The following is a 15,905-nucleotide window of genomic DNA, read 5'->3' on the forward strand; positions in this document are numbered from 1 at the left end:
ACATGGCTCTTTTGTTGCACCTTATCCTGGATGCTATGTTCTATGCTTTGTGCAGTAACACATGAAAAACTGAAATGGGTATTGTGTTTTTGCTTGGGTATTTTTAGTGCAAACATCCCTGTCCACCTATAAGACATAGAGGCTGCCCCAGACCCTGGATTGAAGAATTTGCTTTTCCATGAGTTTTCTACTGCTTATGTGTTTTTCCAATTTGTGCCTGTCCATGAAAACACCCAAGGTGTCTACAACAACAACAGAAAGACACCAGACAATCCATCGGATACCCTATGACAAACTAGAGAACGAGACCCCCAAGCTAATACCAACAATTCTGTCCATGCACCAGAAAACCTTTAGTGATCTGTGCCACTGTCCATGTAGTGTACTGGAGCTGAAGTCCTAGTGATACAGATGGAGAGTCTCCCTATCGATGTACAAAATCAGATCTGTATTGTATTGGACCAACCCACTTTGAGAAACATTGAAAAGAAATCCTTTGCTGCTTCAAAGTTATAACTCCAGTTTTTACAAACCAGCTTCTACTATAGCTGGCAATCAACACTGACCAAATTTGACTGGTAGCTGTACTGAAGCACCACACGAATACTATCCCTTCCTACAAGGAAAGTCGGAAGAATCAAATTCTGAAGAGTATGAAACTATCAATTCCAGCAAATTTGATCATTTTTCAGAATGTGGGTGTCGCTGACAAGGCCGACATTTTTTGCCCTGGAGATGGTGGTGGAGGGGAACTTGGAGGTGATGGTGTTCCTATAGGAATTCTGGATCCTAACTGCAGATGTGGTCATAGACAAAGAATTAAGGAGGCCGTGCAAGGAATTGGTGAAAATGATGGCTGCAGCTAACGATTGACGATGTGCTCCGGCCATCCCAATTAGTGTTTGTGATCGCAATACATTACACTGACACCTTAGCAACAGTCTGCAATTCCTCGGTGCGCCCAGGAACAAAGAAACAGAAATCTGAGATAACAGAATTTGTTCTTAATCAGAAGCATCAAATCTTCTTAAACTTCACACATTGTTGACTGTCTTCTTCGCCACATCAAGGCAAAGGCAGAGGTGTTCCCACTCACACCTCATTGTAAGTCCTGGGTACTAGCATTCACCTAGCATAGTGAAAGGACGGGAAAAGGAAGTTCCAATTTCGGTTGATTATCCGTAGGAGAAATCTGTGCTCCAGAACCAGTGGGAAGAGAAATTTTTACAGGATTTGTCCCAAACTCTGGAAGCAACAGCAGAGAATAAGATTGCCCATTTTAGCGAATAAATGACTAACATATTCAAAGTTATCTGCAAGAGAAGGGGTTTTGTAAATATTCAGGTGACATGCTATAAACTTATCTAGAGCGAAGAAGTGGTAATGAATCTTCAGGAGAAGCTGCAGAGTGCATCACCCTGACTATACTGAAGTGTCTGCAAAGTTAAACAGTTTTAAGACTGCAAATTTCTTCTACGTTATTAAGGACCAGGCTTACATTGAAATGATAAAGGTGAAAAACACACTCTTTTTATGCTATAGACATATAGGGGCAGATTTTCCGCTTGGCACCCAGGCATAAAACTGACGTTGGGGATCGGCCGCCCGTTATAGAAAGCGCCCGGTTTTCATTCCATTGATCACTGTCCAGATTTCACAGCCACCTTAGAAACATGGATGTATTCTTACCTTTTACTCCACCAAAAGCTCCAAAAGTTAAGTTGAAAGCTGTCCGTTGAAGATTGTGCTCATACATCAGTTTCAGCTGGTACTGGTTTCCATGTTCAACAGTACCCATAGTTCCTGTTAACCAAAAAACAAAACAATTGGAAGGCAAAAGGAAGGCTTTGTGCAACAGGCCATTGGCTTCAAAAATTTCTAGCTTACAAACACCAACTGATTCAGCCCAGCAACAATAGTATGCCATGCAAGAAGCAAAATACACCTGTGTAAGTGCTGTCAAACAAATACAATGCAAATTACAGCAGGCCCATGTGAATATTTTCAACACACCCAAGAATCACTTCCATCCTTCCCACCAACATCACAGTTGGTTGTTTGTTTGTCTAAATGACAATGACATTGTGATCATATCGGGGCACTGGGTTGGTGTGGCTCCTCTCACAAGCTCTTACATTGCACACTGGACCAATACGCAAGACACAGATTTCATCACACTCAGTACAGATAGATTCAGTTTGTTACTGCAGTCTGGTTGACATTTCTGTTTTATCTTTCCTTAGTTTTCTTCCCTTTTCTTCTGCGCTGCCTCAACACACTCTCTCAAAGTGGTGCAATGCCTTGATGGACATCATTTGCCACCTGCCTGATCCCAAGATTTCATGTTGATCTGACCATTCTTTAGCTTCCTTTTCAATGAGTCCTTGCAAATGTTTGAACTATCCTCCTTGGAAGCATTTGTCCCCTTTCAGCCAAGGGTCAATAAACAGCTTCGGGCAGCCTATCATCAGCCAGCCTGTCAAACACACTCAACACATGTCAGATGATCTCATCTGAGCCTTGATCTGAACAGCCAGGACTTTGGAATCTTGTCTTGCCATCTGCTGTTCCTGATGGTACAGAGTGGAAGTTTGCAAGGTCTTTGATGTGACATCTACAGATTGCCCAAGTCTCATAGCACTAAAGAGGCAACAACAGGAACATTACTGTACACATTTTGAGCTTACTTTTGATTTTCAGCTCGTATTTATCCCACACTCACTTCCTCTGGCAGCCAAAGGTTGAGCAGGTCTTCCTGATTTGATGAAACCGCTCTGTCCAGAGATGTGTCTGACGCGAGCGTGTTGTCCAGGTTAAATAAATTGCTGGGCTTAACTCAGCTGTGTTCCATCGTGTATAAACAAGATGTTGCTCGAAACAAACCTCAACCTTCCTCATACTGACGGACAGGCCAAAGTGCTTGGATGCTGATGTACAACAGTTGGTGATAGTCTGGAGGTCTCCGAATGTGTGGGCCAGTAGAGCAGTGTGTCATTGGGAAACAGGACCTCACAACTCATAGCTGCTTCAATATTGGTCATTGCTTTTAGTTAGTAGAAGCTGAACAGCTTTCCATCCCTATTGTCTTGGATGTACAATCCTTCCTAGACTTCTTCAAAATTGGGGGGGGGGGGGGGGCGCTAGAGAAAGAGGAAGCTGAAGAGGGCGATTACCAGAACACACTCGTGTCACTCAGCTGGTAATGAAAAAAGCATCTGCTCCCGCCTCACCAGGTAACGACTCTTCCCAAGATCCTATCACGTAGTTGTCATATCACATTGATAGACTAGACCAGAAGTTTCCACAGTCTAAGGCTTCTGAAGTCCAAGGCTTCTGAAGTCTGTCAGGTGAAGACCAGAAACAAGGCCTTGTTTTATTGTTTAAATTTCTCCTCGCACAAATATACTGTCCACATCACTTTGCTTCAATCAAAATCGTATATGATCTCATTGAGACCATCATCTGTGATGGTCTTGGTCAGATGGTTCCTGGCAAGGAATCCTTCCAGCACGAGATGCCAAACTAGTTCCGACAGTCAGAATGGTCCAGCATCAAGCCCAATCTTGTAATCCAACAATTCAAGAGTTATTGTGTTTTAAATACACATCATTAAGGGAAACTATTAAGGTATTTTGTTGATTTTTGTTTTAAGGTACAATTATCGCACCCAAACCAAATTATTTTCTATACACCTCAAGATCCTGGGGTGTAATTTCTTGTATATTTGTGCCCAAAGGCACGTTAAAAACAGGGCATAAAGCAAATACCCGACGTAAAAGATTGAGGAAACTCAGGCGGAAGTGTTTTTCGCACATAATTATATTACACCCAAATTTTCTCATTCTTTTATGCCCATCTATGAATCCCTGCGCTGGATCGCATCTTGGCTCATTATATCGGCTAAAAGAACAGTACATGCAAATTTCTTGCAATTACACAGCCTCAAAACAGATGTAAAATCAAGCCTCATATTTTAGGCGTAGCAAGATATCAAGTCATTTTTCTGGTGCTTTGTGATTTAAAAAAATTTCTCCACAGCGACCTGATCTGTATATTCTGGTTAATGGACTACGATGCAGTCTAAATGTGGACCAGAAGCAGAGTATGTTTAAGCCAAAGAACTAGAGCCCGAGAAGTTAGATGCAATTTTTTGCCTGACTTTACTATGGCGGCATATTATGTTTTGTGGGACAATATTACGGTTTCTTTTCAAAATTCTAACTTCTGAATTAAACCTACTGCTTTCATGGGTTTATAAACAGATCTACAACAAACAGTCAAAATTAATAGAACAGTGTAAATACATGAAAACTTAAAAGAAATACAATAATGTATAACTGGAAGAATAATGATAAAAGCACTCACACAAGCAAGGTAAAAATTTTAAACAGTATACACTACCTGAGACAGCATAGACGGACAGCTTTCTTGGATGCAAAACAGCCAAGTGGAGTAGTTCTGTACCTCTGCAAGAACAAATGAAATCACCTAACTGCAAAAGACCTCAAGGTTACAAAAAAGCAGCTCATATACTGCTTTTAAATTATCAAATGTTATTTTATTAAAAAGTTAAATCCTGACTAAGTCTGCATGACCACATTAAGCTCAAATACAGTAAACATGCTTCTACAAATCCATGGTCATTCTGTGTTTTATAATTCACAACCTCTCAATGGTATATTTTTAATGGGGACTGAACTATTAATATTATTGCTTTTTATTATGCAATAAGTAAGAATGTTGCATGGCTTTCAGGGGACACCCATCTGTTCTTAGTGGTGTTTGAATAGCGAATTTGGTAATCAGTTGTAAATACTTTTAAAACAAGCCAACACAAAAAACCTGTTTAAACGTTGCTGCTTTGTCACAGGGCAATCTTAAAGAGCTGAAAATAAAAATACAAATTTCAACACTGTCTTGCATGTGCTGGTAGCAAACTAATTTAAACTGATCCTTCGGCCTTATGATATCAATTCAGCAAAAAATATCATGCATCAGTAGGATATCTCTCAACTGCAGACAAATATCAGGATACAGAGAAGACACAAACCCCATTCTGTCCCCCAAATCATTCACTTTTAAACTGTAAAAAACAGTCCATCCGAGGATAGGGCAAATAGCGCCATCACTTTAAGAATAGGAACCTGTAGCTAAAGGGTGGCAAGGAAAGGTTACCTACTTTGTAGGGTCGTCTTGATTTTTGTGATGTCTGTTCTCCACATACTCTTAGAGCAGCTGTCCACATTATCGGGGAAGTTTACTTCCTTTTAAGATGTTCTGTGACATCAGTGCATGATTGGTTACAATCTGGAATGCACTGCCTAAAAGAGTGGTCGAAGCAGATTCAATAGTAACTTTTAAATGGGAATGGGATAAATACTAGAAGGGGAAAAATTTGCAGCGCTATGGGGAAAGAGCAGAGGAGTGATACTAATTGAAAGAGCTATCCAAAGAGCCGGCACAGGTACGATGGGCCGAATGGCTTCGTTCTGTGTTGTATGATTCCAATCATCATTTCCCCACTCCTACACAGTGTAGAAGGGCTAACCGAACCTTGGACCAGCATCAGTTCATTTTTGCCCAAAGGCCAGTCTGAAAGAGATATAATTTGCACCCTTCCCAGTCTTGTATTGGCCCGAGAGGCCAACATGATGCATGGAGGATACTCAAATAAAGACCCTACCTCATATGTAATTTCTTTTTACATCATATCCTCCACGCACAACTGGTATAGCAGAAGGAGGAGGAACATGGAGAAGTCTGCCAAACAAAGCATCATCCACAGCTGCTAAATCCAAAGAGTAGCTGTTGGTGAAGGAACATTGATCACTCCCTATCTGCTTTGCATATGCAGTGTCTGAGGCCCAACTATCTTCAGCTGTTTCATCAGTGACCTTCCCTCCATCATAAGGTCAGGGGTGGAGCTGTTAGCTGATGATTGCAGTGTTCAGCTCCATTTGCAATGCCTCAGATATCGAAGCTGTCCATGCCCGCATGCAGCAAGACCATAAGGATGGGAATTTTAAATTGCAGGTGCTGGCAACCCCCCCCACACCAAGGAGCCAATTAGGCCATCGAGCACGGAGATGGTGGGTGAGCGAGGCGGAGCAGGATATGATAGGTTTTAGAAGAGCCGACATTTACACGGCCTCGCATCCACCCTATCTCTGTGACCTACCCCAATCCGACAATCCCCCTCCTCCAAAGTCTCCATTCCTCCAACTCTGACCTCTTGTGCATCCCCTCTCTTTTCCCTACCATTAACATTTATGCCTTCAATCCAATGTTTCCTTTAACCTGCGCAGCGCGCCAGGGGTGCCGCGCAGCTGGTGAGCCGGCTTTTAAGTTGAAAAAAAACACGCACTTTTGAATGGGCCGCTCAGCCCCCCCAAAAATATGGGTAACATTGCTTCAGTCTGGGCCCCACAGTCTGGAATTCCCTCCCTAAACCTCCTCCTCCTTTAAGACCCATTTCTGTGACCAAGCTTTAAGTCACCCATCCAAATGTCTCCTTCTTTGGCTGCTTACGTTTCTGTGAAGCGACTTGGGACAACTTTCTTTATTAAAGTCGCTACGTGAATGCTAGTTGCTGTTGCTTGCGTCAAAAACATATCATTTAAAGCAAAAGACACTTCTAGGCAAAATAGTCACAAGTCCAGCTGGTTACGGCCATCTGTGGCGTCAGAGGCTCATGAGCACTTTACACAGCGTTTAAAACAGACGAGACTGGTGTAGAAGATTCTAGATTGACACTAGTGCATTCTGGGAACCCATCTAGTTGAGTTTCATCACTCAGCATTGAGAAACGTGCCAGTACTGAAAGACCAAATTTCAGACACGGGCCGTGTCCGACAGACTGCTCAAGCCACTTCAAACATACAGTGGCTAGTTTTATGGGTCATTTCAATTTTATTCTCACCATCTTTTTTTAAATTAATACAGCTATACATTGAGCTGGATCAGAGGTAAAAGCGGAGCTTGGTAAAATTAAACATGGCAGCATCAACGGTTGAAATTGCAGCCTTTCCAGTAGTTGCTTTTCCATACGTTGTTGCTATCAGCCAATGAGAAAAGCATGACAATTTATTTTAAACACTGGACCAATTTAATTGCCGCACACAGACTTGATGTGTGAGGCACTGAATGCAAGAATTATGGAAAGCTAGCTGGGTATTTCTATCGTAAACTTGTTCTGATGGTTCACACTTGCAGTAAAATGGCTCCCTCTGCTGATCAATGACCATCAATAGAATCATAGAATGGTTACAGCATGGAAGGCGGTCATTCGGCCCGTCGAGCCCGTGCCGACTCTCAGCTAGTCCCACTCCCCCGCCCTTTCCCCCATAGCCCTGCAATTTCTTTTCCTTCAGATACTTATCCAACTCCCTTCTGAAAGATAAAATTGAGTCTGCCTCCACCACCCTTTCAGGCAGTGCATTCCAGATCTTAACCACTTGCTGTGTAAACATATTTTTTCTTAGGCCGCCTTTGGTTCTTTTGCCAATCACCTTAAATCTGTGTCCTCTGGTTCTTGACCCTTCTGCCAATGGGAACAGTTTCTGTCCTGTCCAGACCTCTCATGATTTTGAACACCTTTTTCAAATCTCCTCTCAATCATCTCTGCTCCAAGGAGAACAACCACAGCTTCTCCAGTCTATCAACGTAGCTGAAGTCCCTCATTCCTGGAATCATTCTCGTAAAACTTTTCTGCACCCTCTCGAAGGCCTTCACATCCTAAAGTGTGGTGCCCAAAATTGGACACAGTACTCCAATTGGGGCCGAACCAGTGTTTTATACAGGTTCATCATAATTTCCACACTTTTGTACTCTATACCTCTATTTATGAAACCCAGGATCCCGTAAGCCTTTTTAACAGCTTTCTCAACCTGCCCTGCCACCTTCAGCGATTTGTGCACATACCCTCAGGTCTCTCGGTTCGTGCCAGTTAGTTTATATGTCCTCTCCTCATTCTTTCTACCAAAATGCATCACTTCACACTTTTCTGCATTAAATTTCATCTGCCACGTGTCCGCCCATTTCACCAGCCTGTATGTCTTCCTGAAGTCTACCACACTCCTCCTCACTGTTCAATATACTTCCAAGTTTTGTGTCATCTGCAAATTTTGAAATTGTGCCCTGTACACCCACGTCCAAGTCATTAATATATATCAGGAAAAGCAGTGGTCCTCGAACGGACCCCTAGGGAACCCCACTGTATACCTTCCTTCAATCCGAAAAACAACCGACACCATTACTCTCTGTTTCCTGTCACTTAGCCAATTTCATATCCAGGCTGCCACTGTCCCTTTTATTCCATGGGCTTCAATTTTGTTGGCAAGCCTATTATGTGGCACTTTGTCGAACGCCTTTTGGAAATCCATGCACGCTACGTCAACTGCATTACCCTCATCAACCCTCTCTGTTACCTCATCAAAAAACTCAATCAAGTTGGTTAAACACGATTTAGCTTTTGGATTACCTTTTATGTTGGCTGTCATTCTGTTCTCATATCCTCTCTTTGCCCCTCTTATTTTCTTTTTCACTTCTCCTCTGACCTTTCTATATATAGCCTGATTCTCAGATGTATTTGCACCCTGACATCTGTCATACGCACTCTTTTTCTGCTTCATCATATTCTCTGTTTCATCATCCAGGGAGCTCGGATTTTAGTTGCCCTATCTTTCCCCCTAGTGGGAATGTACCTCGACGTTACCCAAACTATTTCCTCTTTAAAGGCAGCCCATTGTTCCATTACAGTTTTGCCTGCCAATCTTTGATTCCAGTTTACCCAGGCCAGATCCGTTCTCATCCCACTGAAATTGGACTACCCCCAGTTAAACATTTTAACTCTAGATTGCTCCAGTCCTTTTCCATAGCTAATCTAAACCTTATGATATTAGCATCAATGTTCCCGAAAGGTTCACCTACTGACACTTGACCTACATCATTCCCCAGAACCAGATCTAGCAATTCCTCCTCCCTCGTCAGGCCAGAAACATACTGATCAAGAAAGTTGAAGTTCCCCATTATTACTACTCTTATCGTTTTTGCACCTCTCAGTAATTTCTCTGCAAATTTGCTCCTCCATAGCACGCTGTGAATCATAGAATCATAAATTGACAGCACTGTAGGAGGCCGAAAATCCAGCCTAATCCCACTTTCCAGCTCTTGGTCCGTAGCCTTGTAGATTACAGCACTTCAAGTGCATATCCAAGTACTTTTTAAATGTGATGAGGGTTTCTGCCTCTACCACCCTTTCAGGCAGTGAGTTCCAAACGCCCACCACCCTCTAGGTGAAAATAGTTCTCAACTCCCCTCTAATCCTTCTACCAATTACTTTAAATCTATGTCCCCCTGGTTATTGACCTCTCTGCTAAGGGGAATAGGTCCTTCCTATCCACTCTATCTAGGCCCCTCAATTACATTCACCTCAATTAAGTCCCCCCTCAGTCTCCTCTGTTCCAAAGAAAACAAACCCAGCCTTTCCTCATAGCTAAAATTCTCCAGTCCTGGCAACATCCTTGTGATTCTCCTCTGTACCCTCTCTGGTGCAATCACATCTTTCCTGTAACCAGAACTACATGAGAACACAAGAAATAGGAGCAGGAGTAGGTTATTTGGCCCTTTGAGCCTGATCTGCCATTCAATACAATCATGGCTGATCCTTTATCTCAATACCATATTCCCGCTCTCTCTCCATACCCCTTGATGCCTTTTGTGTCTAGGAATCTATCTCTCTCCTCCTTAAATATATTCAGTAACTTGACCTCCACAGCCTTCTGTGGTAGAGAATTCCACAGGTTCACCACCCTGAGTGAAAAAATTTCGCCTCATCCGAGTCCTAAATGTCCTACCCCGTATCCTGAGACTGTGACCCCTCATTCTAGACCCCCCAGCCAGGGGAAACATCCTCCCTGCATCCAGTCTGTCTAGCCCGGTCAGAATTTTATACGTTTCAATGAGATCCCCTCTCATTCCTCTAAACTCTAGTGAATACAGGCCTAGTCGACCCAATCTCTCCTCATACGACAGTCCTGCCATCCCAGGAATCAGTCTGGTGAACCTTCGCTGCACTCCCTCCATGGCAAATATATCCTTTCCTAGGTAAGGATACCAAAACTGCACACAGTACTCCAGGTGAGGTCTCACCAAGGCCCTGTGTAACTATAGCAAGACATCCTTGCTCCTGTACTCAAATCCTCTTGCAATGAAGGCCAACATACCATTTGCCTTCCTAACTGCCTGCTTCACCTGCATGTTTGCTTTCAGTGACTGGTGTACAAGGACACCCAGGTCCCTCTGTACATCAACATTTCCCAATCTATCACCATTTAAATAATACTCTGCCTTTCTGTTTTTCCTACCGAAGTGGATAACTTCACATTTATCCACGTTATACTGCATCTGCATGTATTTGCCCGCTCACTCAACTTGTCTAAATTGCCTTGAAGCCTCTTTGCATCCTCCTCACAACTCACAATCCCACCTAGTTTCATGTCGTCAGCAAACTTGGAAATATTACATCTGGTTCCCTCATCCAAATCATTGACATATATTGTGAATAGCTGGGGCCCAAGCACTGATTCCTGCGGTATCCCACTAGTCACCGCCTGCCACCCTGAAAAAGACCCATTTATTCCTACTCTTTGTTTCCTGTCTGTTAACCACTTCTCAATCCATGCCAGTATATTACCCACAATCCCATGTGCTTTAATTTGGCTGATCTTCTACCTCATCTCCACTTTCCTGCACTATCCCCATATCCCTCGATTCCCCATATATTCAAAAATCTATCGATCTCTATCCTGAATATACTCAACGACTGAGCCTTCTCTCTGGGGTAGAGAATTCCAAAGGTTTGCCACCCTATGAGTGAAGAAATTTCTCCTCATCTCAGTCCTAAATGGCTGACTCCTTATTCTGAGACTGTGACCCATGGTTTTAGACTCCCCAGCAAGAGGAAAACATCCTCCTGTCAAGCCCTGTAAGAATTTTATATGTTTCAATGAGATCACCTCACATTCTTCTAAACTCAATCTCTCCTCATAGGACAATCCCCCCATCCCAGGAACCAGTCTGGTGAACCTTCGCTGCACTCCCTCTATGGCAAGTATATCCTTCCTTAGGTAAGGAGACCAAAACTGTACACAGTACTCCAGGTGTGGTCTCACCAGGGCCCTAAAAATTGCAGTAAGACATTTTTACTCTTATAATCAAATCCTCTTGTAATAAAGGCCAACATACCATTTGCTTTCCTAATTGCTTGCTGTACCTGCAGGTTAACTTTCAGTGATTCGTGTACAAGGACGCCCAAGTCCCTCTGAACACCAACATTTCCCAATCTCTCTCCATTTAAAAAATACCCTACTTTTCTATTTTTCCTAACAAACTGGATAACTTCCCATTTCTCCACATTATATTCCATTTGCCATGTTCTTGCTCACTCACTTAGTCTTGAAGCCTCCTTGTATCCTCTTCACAACTGACATTCCCACCCAGCTTTGTATCATCAGCAAACTTGGATATATTACATTTGGTCCCCTCATCCAAATCATTGATATAGATTGTGAATAGCTGAGGCCCAAGCACTGATCCTTGCGGTACCCCACTAGTTACAACCTGCCAACCTGAAAATGACCAGTTTGTTCCTACTCTGTTTTCTGTCTGTTAACCAATCCTCAATCCATGCTAGTATATTACCCCCACCATGAGCCCTAATTTTGTTTAATAACCTCTTGTGTGGCACCTTATCGGATGCCTTCTGAAAATCCAAATACACCACATCCACTGGTTCCCCCTTATCTATTCGGCTAGCTACAACCACAAAAAGCAAGTCAAAAAACAGATTTGTCAAACACGATTTCCCTTTCATAAATCCGTATTGACTCTGCCCAATCCTATTATTATTTTTAAGTGCCCTGTTACCACGTCCTTAATAGATTCTAGCATTTTTCCTACTACTGATGTCAGGCTAACTGGTCTGTAGTTCCCGCTTTTCTCTCTCCCTCCTTTCTTAAATAGTGGGGTTACATTTGCTACCTTCCAATCCATGGGAACCATTCTAGAATCTATGGAATTTTGAAAGATGACAACCAATGCATCCACTATCTCTATAGCCACCTCTTTCAAATGTAGGCCCACAGGTCCTGGGGATTTATCGGCTTTCAGTCCCATTAATTTCTCCAGTACTATTCTTTTACTAAACTAAATTTCTTTCAGTTCCTCATTCTCGCTAGACCCTTGGTTCTCCACTATGTCCAAGAAGTTTTTTGCGTCTTCTTCCGTGAAGACAAACACAAAGTATGTGTTTAATTTCTCTGCCATTTCCTTATTCCCCATTATAATTTCGCCTGTCTCAGCCTGCAAGGAACCCACATTTACTTTTGCCAATCTTTTCCTTTTTACATACCTATAGAAGTTTTTACAATCTGTTTTTGTATCTCTCACTAGTTTACTCTCATATTCTATTTTCCTTTTCTTTATCAATTTCTTGGTCCTCGTTTGCTGAATTCTAAAATCCTCAGGCTGACTACTCTTTTTGGCAACATTATAAGCCTCTTCCTTTGATCTAATACTATCTTTAACTTCTCATTAGCCACAGTTGGACCATTTTGCCTGCGGGGATTTTGCGCCTTAAAGGAATGTATATTTGATGTAAATAATGTATTAATTCTTTAAATGCTAGCCATTGCTTGTAGTTTCCTAATCTACCTTAGCCAACTCGCCCCTCATACCTGCGTGGTTTGCTTTGTTTAGATTTAAGACCCTAGTTTCAGATTTAACTAAATCACTTTCAAACTCAATATAAAATTCTATCATATTATGGTCACTCTTCCCTAAAGGCTCCTTTACTACAGGGTCATTAATTAACCCTTTCTCATTGCACAATACTAGATCTAAAATAGCCTGTTCCCTACTTGGTTCCTCAACATACTGATCTAGAAAACTATTTTGTATACATTCCATGAATTAATCATTCATACTATTACTGTAAATTTGGTTTGCCCAGTCTATATGTAGATTAAAGTCCCCATGGTTACTGTATTACCCTGGTTACATGTACTTCTAATTTCCTGATTTATACTCTGCCCTAAATTACAAATACTGTTTGGGGACCTATACACAACTCCCACCAATGTTTTCTGCCCCCTTGCTATATCTTAACTCCACCCAAACGGATTCTATTTCTTGATTTTAGAAGCTAAGATCCTTTCTCTCTGCTGTCTTTATCCCATCCTTTATCAGGCCTACCACTCCTCCTTTTCCATTTTGCCTATCTCTTCTAAAAGTTAATTATCCTGGAATATTTAGTTCCCAACCTTGGCCACTTTGTAACCTCGTCTCCATTATGGCTATTCGATCAAACCTGTTAATTTCTATCTGCACTATTAATTGATCTATTTTGTTGCGAATGCTTCGCGCATTCAGATATAGTGCCTTTAGCTTTGACTTATTTCTATTTTTCCCTGATGCCACCTTGGTCACTGATGCCTTATTACCTTTGCTACTCTCTGTCTCTTCCTGATCCACTCTGCTTATTTTTACCAAAAACTCTACTCTGTTCTAGAGCCTCGACATTTCCCTCGCTGCTTTTAAATTTACTCTTTGCTGAATCCTCCCACCCCCACCCTCCCCTTCATTAGTTTAAAGCCCTGTTTACTGCCCTAGTTATTCGGTTTGCCAGGACAATGGTCCCAGCCTGGTTTAAGTGGAGCCCGTTCCCGACGGAACAGCTCCCTCTTTCCCCAGTACTGGTGCCAGTGCCCCATGAACTGAAACCCCTTCCTCCCACACCACTCTTTGAGCCACGCATTTAAACCTCTGATCAGTTTGTCCCTATGCCAATTTGTGCGTGGCTCAGGTAACAATCCAGAGATCATTACCTTTGAGGTTCTGCTTTTTAATTTGGAACTGTACGCAGTACTCTAGCTGTGACCTAACTAATGTTTTATACAGTTCAAGCATAACCTCCCTGCTCTTATATTCTATGCCTCGGCTAATAAATGAAAGTATCCCGTATGCTTTCTTAACCACCTTATCTACCTGTCCTGCTACCTTTAGGGATCTGCAGACATGCACTCCAAGGTCTCTCTGTTCCTCTACACTTCCCAGTATCCTACCATTTATTGTGTATTCCCTTGCCTTGTTGGCACTCCCCAAGTGCATTACCTCACACTTCTCTGGACTGAATTCCATTTGCCACTTTTCTACCCACCTGATCAGTCCATTGATATCTTCCTGCAGTCTACAGCTTTCTTCCTCACTATCAACCACACGGTAATTTTTGTATCATCTGCAAACTTCTTAATCATACTTCCTACATTGAAGTCTAACTCTCTGATATATACCACAAAAAGCAAGGGACCCAGTACTGAGCCCTGCGGAACCCCACTGGAAACAGTCTTCCAGTCACAAAAACACCCGTCGACCATTACCCTTTGCTTCCTGCCACTGAGCCAATTTTGGATCCAACTTGCCACTTTCCTTGGATCCCATGGGCTATTACTTTTCTGACCAGTGTGTCATGTGGGACCTTGTCAAAAGCCTTGCTCAAATCCATGTAGGCTACATCAAACGCGCTACCTCCATTGACCCTCCTCGTTACCGATTCAAAAAATTCAATCAAGTTAGTCAGACACGACCTTCCCTTAACAAATCCATACTGACTGTCCGTGATTAATTCGTGCCTTTCGAAATGACAATTCCTGCTGTCCCTCAGAATTTTTTCCAATAATTTTCTCACCACCGAGGTTAGGTTGACTGTGCATTTCACTTCATTATGAGTCTGTCACCAAATGAAGTGTACACAACGCCTCATCTCCTAACATGACAACACAAAAATCTAAACTGTTCAAACAATGTTCTGGTCTCCCACAGATTGAATATACATTGCTGGTTCACAGCTCTCTGGCCTTGGTACCCGCTATCCTGAGATACAGAAATGGCGGTGCATATGTCAAGTGTGCACAGTCTAGGGCAATGTATCTGACTTGCTGGGGTCAGATTGGATGCAGCGAGACTGCTGGGGTCAGAGTGCAGGGAGCTGGATTGTTGGGGTCAGAGTGGAGGGAGCTAGATTGCTGGGGTCAAAGTGGATGCAGCAGGGGTCAGAGTGGAGGGAGCTGAATTACTATTCCAGTAATGGATAAGAAGGGTTGTGTCCCTAGCCATCTCGATTATCACGTCAGTAGTGGGACTCAGTACGGGAGAGAATGAAGGAGGATTTGCCCATTGGGAGAAGTGCCCACCACTGGAGAATTTATTTGCAACATTACTGACTATTCCACTTAGGGCTCGTTAAGTTTAGCCAGTGAATATGTGAGCTATGCAGACCAGGGAGGTCTCTGAGAGGAGACTCCAACCGACAGGGAACTGGCGAGAGAAATCTATGCAGGGTGGCTCAAAACAAAATATCCACAACTGCCTTTCATGTTTTTGGGTGTTTCCTACCCCCGGACAGCTGAGGTGCAGATCAGCCACGATCTCATTGAATGGCGGAGCAGGCTCCAGTGACTAAATGGCTTCCTCCTGTTACAGTTTTCTTTATTCGAGGCTTTTTGGGTCTCATATCGTAGATCACTCTCCTAGGCCTTTGAGATTGCCTTTACTAGCCTCGCTATCTAGATAAGTGTAAGAAATCACACAACACCAGGTTATAGTCCAACAGCTTTATTTGAAATCACAAGCTTTCGGAGCGCTGCTCCTTCGTCAGGTGAAGTGGAGAGATGCATAAAAACACAGCTTAGTCAGAATAATGTCAGATGTTTACAGGTAATCTTTCTAACAGCAAATTACCCAGCTTTCAGGAGAACAGCGACCACGACACCACACAACCCTGCCACAGCAACCTCTGCAAGACATGCCAATTCATCAACACAGATACCATCATCACACGTGAGGACACC

The 15,905-nt window shown here is 42.7% G+C and overlaps 1 protein-coding gene across 9 annotated transcripts in view; it reads right to left on the reverse strand.

Annotated features, from left to right (window-relative positions):
• The window catches only part of bbs9 (Bardet-Biedl syndrome 9), a 479,777-nt gene that overhangs the window by 435,257 nt on the left and 28,615 nt on the right, over positions 1-15,905 (reverse strand). For all 9 annotated transcript variants that reach the window (XR_015079111.1, XR_015079110.1, XM_085993738.1 and 6 more), the window contains exons 5-6: positions 4,402-4,466; positions 1,690-1,803 (exon numbers count right to left, since the gene is read on the reverse strand). Coding sequence is in view for 7 of the 9 variants with exons in the window: in XM_085993738.1 (XP_085849864.1) it covers positions 1,690-1,803; positions 4,402-4,466 (179 nt within the window). In the remaining 2 variants the exon portion in view is untranslated. The remainder of the gene's footprint in view (positions 1-1,689; positions 1,804-4,401; positions 4,467-15,905) is intronic.

This window comes from Somniosus microcephalus, chromosome 7, assembly GCF_052327205.1.
Source record: "Somniosus microcephalus isolate GS21.2 chromosome 7, FLI_Smic_1.0, whole genome shotgun sequence".
NCBI lineage: Eukaryota > Metazoa > Chordata > Chondrichthyes > Squaliformes > Somniosidae > Somniosus > Somniosus microcephalus.